At 44.0% G+C, this 7,914-nt stretch overlaps 1 protein-coding gene across 1 annotated transcript; it reads right to left on the bottom strand.

Annotated features, from left to right (window-relative positions):
- Window positions 1-4,882: 4,882 nt before the first annotated feature.
- Window positions 4,883-6,984, bottom strand: sox21b (SRY-box transcription factor 21b). Its single transcript, XM_057046662.1, has 2 exons — window positions 6,717-6,984; window positions 4,883-6,597 (listed from the first exon to the last, which is right to left on the bottom strand). Exon 2 carries the CDS (start codon window positions 6,579-6,581, stop codon window positions 5,844-5,846), a length of 738 nt encoding a protein of 245 aa, XP_056902642.1. The 5' UTR covers window positions 6,582-6,597; window positions 6,717-6,984; the 3' UTR covers window positions 4,883-5,843.
- Window positions 6,985-7,914: the final 930 nt, after the last annotated feature.

Below are 7,914 nucleotides of genomic sequence, written 5' to 3'. Positions count from 1 at the left end.
ATTAAGGTATGAAGTTATGCTCCTTCATCAGTATAACTAATGGCACGTTTCAGCAGCAGTCACGACCCGAGATTAAAGACGGCTTGTGCAAGTGCTGGATTTTCTGCTGAACACGATAAGGTCTCTGCGCAAATTACCGCTTTGCTGTCATCGAGGTGCGCGGACGCGCATTCTTCACATTGTCACCGCGGAGGCATCTGTATGGCTGTTGCAGCGCGTTCCAGCGCGGCTGCAGGAAGCCGATGCGAAGGGGAAACAAATCTGACAGCTGCAGGCATGGCAGCATTGTCAGCTCTATTAAACACCGCAGCACCTGATGCTATAGAATCCAGCAACGCGCACGCTGCTGTGGAAAATGCCTTTTGCAATTTCAATCTCTTTAGCGAAATAAATAAATAAACATATAAACATGCGCGTAGAATGACAACGCGCTCTCCATCCAGAGGAACATGGGCCACTGGAAGTGACAACAGGAGTGTGGATTTTTGTGTTGGGTGCGAGTCCCAAATCAACCTTCCTGCGCATAGTAATCCCATTAAAATGTAATAAATAACGCCTGTAAATTAATGTTGGCAAATATGTCATTTTAATAAGTTGGTGCAGAATGGAGAGGCAAGGGGCGGGGGTGCTGGTGCTGGTGTGTGGGGGTGACATTACAGCTCACTCACCTCAAGTGTGATTGTGAGCGCGCAGGAGGAAATCATTGCTTCTCATTAAAGGTTCAATTTTTTGAGATCTTTGTTGTAATAACTGGAGGAAATAATCTCTTTTATTGATGGACACGTGGCAGGAAGTGTGCCAGCCGACAGGTACTTATCTTCCGCCTGTGTCCCGTGTTGGAGAAAGATAGAATTCTCTGCCACTGCTCCCCAGGGCATCAGCTCTTCAACTTCATTATTTCTACTTATGATAGATATATTTTTCCCCTCCCTTGGAAACCTGGGAATTAATAGGAGAGCCAACAATCTTTGCCAGCGGTCATTTGGAAATGGAACAAAAAATGTCACGTCGGTTTAAAGAACACATTTGGAAGGCTGCTCGCTGGCATTATCCTAATTTATTGATGGATTCATGGAGTAATCCGACGCCTCGTGTTCTGGGGGGTTATTAACGTAGAGACTTTACCTGGAAGCTACTGGATCTTTGGAGAAACTCTGATCAAGTCAACACAATCAACGCTGCAAACATTTGCTGCTGTTTGAATTATTCACTCGGACTGGAGAAGAAGTGCAGTGAGTTCATTTAGACAGCAGTGGGAGCTTTAGTGTCACACACACACACACACACACACACTCAGGATACTCTTTATTGCTCACTGTATTGCTCTTCTGTGTTCAGTAACAATACAGATTATTTAATGAGGACAATTCAAATCCATTCTATTATTCCTCCTATTGTAGCCATTGATCATAATGTGTGTGTGGCATTCTCAGAGATACTTCACACAAGAGAATACATGTACACAACAAAGTGTGCACATTCAAAGCCACTAGCTTTCCTTTTGAGTGGTAGTTTGTGCATTATGACAATACCAATCTTTGTATGTTTATTATAGGTGTTTAGATCCTTGATGTAAAGAGTCCAGGAAGCGCTGACAGTTTGGGGCGCTGTCAGCACCTGGACCCGAGGCTCTGCTTATGTGTATTACGGAGAGGGTACTAATGGTGTGTTTTGTATGAAACATCAGCGTGATCTTTAGCAAAAGATGGCGTTCTCAGGTGTTGGAGGGGGATGCCGAGCAGCTCCACGGCCTCTCGATCCCAGCACCCCCCCACCCCCCGCTCCACGCATTATGTGCTGTTTAACAAAGTTGGACTCCTTTAAAGCGGAGTCAGACTTCAGAGGGTGGGTGGGGTGTTTATGGATGGACTGTACACCACACACAGATTTCTCATTTCTCCCAGTGACCTTGGGCACAGCGACATGGACCACGTTCAGGCTCTGATTCACCACGTCGGGGTGTTGCAGCAAAGGTGCAATGCAAGATAATTTTGGCATTTTTTCCCCTCCTGGGAGCATACAGAAATAAGAAATAGCAGTTCATCTTGCAGAGATTACAGGTAATATGACACACAGCCTTCATAAACATTCTTGACCCAACCTGATGATGGAGATATTGCTTCAGGTGAGACTTTTCACACTTTGATTTGCCTAAAATGAGATGGAGAAGTCAGTGATCAGACTCTTTGAGGTTCTTCACAGAGGAGCCAGCGGTGGCTGTATATCTCTCAGACACATACATGCACGCACACTTGCACGTGCACACATACACACACTGTGACAACCAGGTGAGCAAGAAGCAGACTCCTGCAAACAAATGGGGGAAAATATCCTCAAAGAGATGATGTTGATGTTTTATTCATGTCAGAGGGGGAAATAAACCTACTAAAATGATCCATCTCAAGCCATTGAAGCCAGCTGATAATCCACATGCTCGCAGGGCGGCCCTGGGCCAGAGAGGGATGAGGAAGCCATTGTACATCCCTCTGAGGTCAACATGAGTGAACTGGTGATACATATGTATGTTCATTTGCCTAATCTCACTTCTACAAATGTCTTACAGGCACATAAAGGGTTTAACACTAAGACATAATGATATCAGGGCATCGGGGGGGTATGAAGATATGAGGCAGCAGCTCCAAATCTTTAGAAACCTTTGGATCAGCTGTCAGTTAAGTTAAACAATAGATTTGTTGTCAGCATTGTTGTCTTTTAAACTAATATAAACTAAATAATAGTATCTTTGAGGGTTTCAATTCATAGAATTTCTCAGATATTTTTATCATCAGATGTGAATTTGGTTCATTTAGAAGCAACATTATGTCAGATTTTTAAAATAAAATGTGCACCTAACACGAGGACACTCTTGGTCTAACTGTTTAATAATTTGATTCAAAGCATCCGCATGTTCACCTAAAACCAGAAATCACTGTGATCAAAAACTGTTAACACATTTCTTTAATTTTAAAAATATGTCAAAATGAAAGAAACCTGGACTTTGGATCTTATTTCATTCTGTGTTTATTTTTTTAATTGTCACATTCAGCATGATGTAATTATGACCTATTAAAACGCACCAATCTAAATTATATGCTTTATTGGACATAAAGTCGTGTTTGATTATAATTATTTTCACTTATTTCAAATATCTGCGTCAGATTTATGATTCAATGAAAAGAAGACATTCAGTGTGATCCTGGGAACCAAATGCCCCCCCCCCCCCCCCCCCCCCTTCCCCAGATTACCTGATGACGCTGGAATCTTTTTTTAAAAAAAAAAACAAAAAAAAAGGAAAAGAGAATTCATAAGAAAAAGTTTTCTTTTTCTCCATGGTTGCATCTCCACCTTTCGCATTCACTCCCCATCTCAGACAGAAAAAACACAGGCAGATCTATTCAAAAGGCATTTAGTCCATTTCTTTCTTGGCCGGTAAACCCATTCATCAATTGTTCTGGCTTGTAGATTGCATTCTAATGCTAATCTAGCGTGTTAAATATCTTTTTGTTCCCCTTTCACCGTTTTGTCATTCAGTTTATCCAGTTTTGGCCACCCATTTTATTTATTTATGCGCCTGCTTCTATTCATGCGCTCATGTATTTTTTATTATGTTGTTTCACTGTCATGCAGTGTCAACTCACTCTATTCAGTGTGGGCTACTTGAAGGGCTTGGAGGGACAAAGCGTGTACACATTGCAGTGCTATTCACTCCGGCCAGCTGGATCGCCTGAAAAAACCTTGTGAAAAGAAATCCTCCACAACGGACACAGAAGAAGTGCACAATGCTAACAGTTTTCCAAATACCACTGATTGCTTTCATCACAATGAAGGAAAGCAGCCGCTTTTGCTGAGCTCCACTTCAACAAACAACACTCTCACAAAACCTCCCAACCCACGTTTTGTTCCCAGACAAAACCCCCTCGACCGCCTAAACGCTCCCAGAGTTTGGAGGGGGAAAAAAAAGTTCCTTCAGCTTTCTTCCCACTTTTTTACCCCAAGAAAGGAAAATATAATTTTAAAAATAAAGCCCAAAGAAAGGGAAAAACGTGAAAACTGGACTCATAATGCATGCTTTTTAAAATGTAAATCATAAAAAAAATAAACAATAAAAAGTTTTTTTTTTAAAAAAATCAGATTTGCAGCTTTAAACATGATTAGCTAAAAGAAAGCATAAAATGCTCAAACTCGAGAGCTCAGAGCCATTTCTTCTCAAATATAGGATCAAGCCTTTTACTGAAATATCCTGACAGATCTGCGCGTTTTTTTTTTCGCCTTCAGAAACACAAGGTCGCGTTATTTTCGAGCCATGAAAGACGTTCTGCCGAGAAGAAGAGTGTAACAATGGGGAACATCGCGGTGAAAGGATTTAATTAACCGTGACGGAGATAATTATCCCTGGACTGTCCAAATTAGTTTTGCATAATCGCTCAGACCCTTATGAATTAATTTTTCAGTGTAACCCAAGAAAGGGGGCAGAAACGGCAGGCAGCACACGTCACAGATCTAATGTGAAAAGAATTTGTGCACTCTCACGTCCACGTGCGCGCGCGTACACACACGCACACACACACGTACTCTGACATTGCAATCCAACTTTACTTTTTGGGGATTTGCGCCAAGGCTTTTGAAAACAAAAAGCTGCCTCTCAGACTGGAGCGCTCTTCCCCTCCAGGCCGGTCCTGGTTCTACAAGGTTCGGCATCTTGATTACAATGAGCTGATTTGAGATTTCCACCGCGGTAATGGCATTGAAAGCGCAGACAAAAGCGGTCTTTGGGGGATACCTTACACTTCACCTGGACCGAGGAGCAGGAGCATGGGGAGAGAGTAAAAAAGGAAAGATAACAATCTGGTTCATCTCATCAAGAAGTACAACCGCGATCCTCTTTCCGTTTAATCCGAATAGGCTTTATTGTCGTCCGTTGCTCAACAGGTGAACAGTAGCAATAGATTAAAGTACAGAACGGATGTTAAAGAAAACACAAAACATACAAATTCCAGAAGAGTTAGTTAAAAACCTTTTTTTCTGCTGCACATGACGCGAAGAGCTTCCACCTGCGTTTGTAATGGAGCTGCTTCTAAATTGTCTGAGAGGTTAGAAAACGCGCCGATGAAGCCATGCGTTGAAACTGGAAACCATCCTCGAAATAAATTACATCCTCTACCCTTCATGTGCAAATATCACGGCCTTGTCCTCTATAAGTTCGTCCGGGTCACCATAGATTCCACTAAACAATAAATATTACAGACATATATAAAAACGCTCGGGGAAAAATGAAAATATACAACGAATGTCTAGTGAAATACGTATAGGTTCCTGTCCCTATCACTAAGCTTATGGCGGCAAATAAACGAGTCCCTTTTTTTTAAAATCTGTACACATTTACAGACAGTCAAGAGGTGGGAAATGGTGTGACAATCCTCCTGGATCCGTGGATTATAACCCGTTAATCTCATGACAACATGTCTGAGAAGGAATCCTGCCAGCGCGCATGTTGCCATGATTCCAACAGGTCAGTCAAACGGGTGCAAATTGCACAAATAGTGTACCTTTCAAGAAGGGGAAGTTGCTCTTATTTATCTCAAATGTGTGCATGTGCGCCATCCTTCAGTCCTTGTCCTCTGGGCCGTGAGAGGTGATGGCTGCATGATAGATTAGAGAGTTCTCTAAATAAGCATCACCTTATAGATAAAGGCATTAATCAATATACATACACATGTGATATCTGAGACCACGAGCACTTCATCACATGTACAAGTTTTTGCATGCATAATAAAACTCTTGCATGAGTAGCTTTTTTTCTTGTGTTGATTTCACAATTTGGATAAAAGTCCAAAGCGGGCCTATCATAACGCCGCAGCATATGCGGGATACGGTTCAAGCTGCGGTTTCCCCATCCCGGGCAGGAGGATGTAGGCTAGGGGCGGCTGGAGTCCGGCTGAAGGCCAGCCCGTACAGTTACATGGGATCATGTAGCCTGGGTTTCCCGGGGACGGGTGTGAGTGAGTGTGGGTGTGCGTCCCGCCGCCAGTCCCCGTGAAAGCCGTGGCGCCCGCCGGCGGGTAGCCCAGCGGAGACGCGTATGGAAATGAAGGCGGGCCAAGCTCAGTCATCTTGGATCCCAGGTCGAAAAATGAATAGGGGTTCGTGGACATGGACGGGTTGAAGAAAACCCTGGCCGCCGCAGCCGCTGCGGCCGCCGCCGCCTTGTCGGGGTTCCCCAGGACAGACTCAGAAAGTCCTCCGGCGGAAAGTCCGCTAACTTTGAGCGCGTCGTGCTCTCCGAGATTGTAGGGCACCGGGAAAGAGAACTTATCTTTCTTCATCAGAGTTTTGGGCTTCCGCCTTGGTCTGTATTTGTAGTCTGGATGCTCCTTCATGTGCATCGCTCGCAGCCTCTTGGCTTCATCGATGAATGGCCTTTTCTCAGACTCGGTCAGAAGTTTCCACTCGGCTCCTAACCTCTTGCTGATTTCAGAGTTATGCATTTTGGGGTTCTCTTGAGCCATTTTCCTGCGCTGGGCTCTGGACCAAACCATAAAGGCATTCATCGGGCGTTTGACGTGATCCACCGGCTTCGACATGTTGGCACACAAGTTTCTGAAATATAATTATAGAATAAGAGTAAGTACGACTTACTAACCTGTCAAAAAAGTCAGACAAACACGTATCTGAAATAAGAAACGAACTGAAATAACTGATTTAACACTGTTGCTTACCTACACGACACTTCAATCCTTCATCCCCACGCTGATGATCTTCGGTAAAGGTAAAACAACAACGTCCACACAAACGCTCAGGTCGTATTTTTCTATTCCATGGTGACATCCATCAGTGGCAAAACCTTTTGGCAAAGAGCAGAGTCACAAAAGCGCCGCGTTGTTTTCCTCCTGCTCTCACCCGACACTGTCAAACAGCGCTTCAGCGGCAGCATTTACGCAAGTGAATGACAACTCCCGCTGGCCCCGTGTGAAATACACCACTGTGTGGCAGGTAGTGAAAGTGCCAGGGACGCATGCGCAACAGCGCGCAGAGCCCTAAAGGGGAGGACAGGATCGGGAGGAGGAAAGAATCATCCCACCCAGTTTAAAGAAGAAAAGCATCTCCTGTTGATATCATTATAAATGCTATGTTTCATTTGTTTAATAGCGAAGATCACATATTTGTGACGATGAACAACTTGTCACGACGATACAGTTGATGAGGTATTTGCGTCCGAATGGTTGCAGGCGGAGGGGGTAAGTGGAGCATACAGGTGCCGGGTAACGTCAGCTGCAACGTGCGTCTCACTTGCGCCGACTACGCACTTTGAAACTAGCGCAGCTTCTCCTTTTTGAAACACAAGTGCGCATAATTCGCTATAAAAACAACAACAACTTTGCAGTGTTTTGCTGCCATAATTGCACCCACATCAGTCCACCCGTGTCACCCCCTTCCGCCCCTTTCCTGCCTCTCTCTCGTCCCCCACCGCCGGTGGAGAGAGAGAAAAGCAGCGCAACAACGCGCCAGAGAAATGACATTGTCTTTAATTTTCTGATATTGTTGCATTTTGTCGTAAATAAACGCTGCGGAGGGTTTGAAGTGTTTCTAATCGCGCTCGGTAAAATTAATTACTTTCCCCCACTGAAAAAATGCCCCCACCCTCTTCGGCTTTTACTTCAAAGGACTTTCCCAAGGGCAGCGAATCACAACTGGAATGAGGTTGTCGAATATTCAAGTAAGCAATTACAGTTATCTGAGGGGACTTGTTGAGTAAATTGTAGTGTTTAAGTAGTTTGTTCTCGAGCCCTCACCGCAGCACCAAATCATATGTGAAGGAACAGAGAGAGGCTTTATGGAATAATATTATAAATGTGAAATTATGCACAGGGCGAGCTTTTAAATGAGGATCTAAATGGATGTCAAATTCATTTCAAT

Source organism: Takifugu flavidus, chromosome 1, assembly GCF_003711565.1.
Source record: "Takifugu flavidus isolate HTHZ2018 chromosome 1, ASM371156v2, whole genome shotgun sequence".
Classification (NCBI taxonomy): domain Eukaryota; kingdom Metazoa; phylum Chordata; class Actinopteri; order Tetraodontiformes; family Tetraodontidae; genus Takifugu; species Takifugu flavidus.
This window is presented reverse-complemented; position numbering and strand designations above follow the sequence as displayed.

Bases quoted from the DNA above. Each gene is read 5' to 3' on its own strand.
- sox21b (XM_057046662.1), bottom strand. From the start codon at position 6,581: ATGTCGAAGCCGGTGGATCACGTCAAACGCCCGATGAATGCCTTTATG.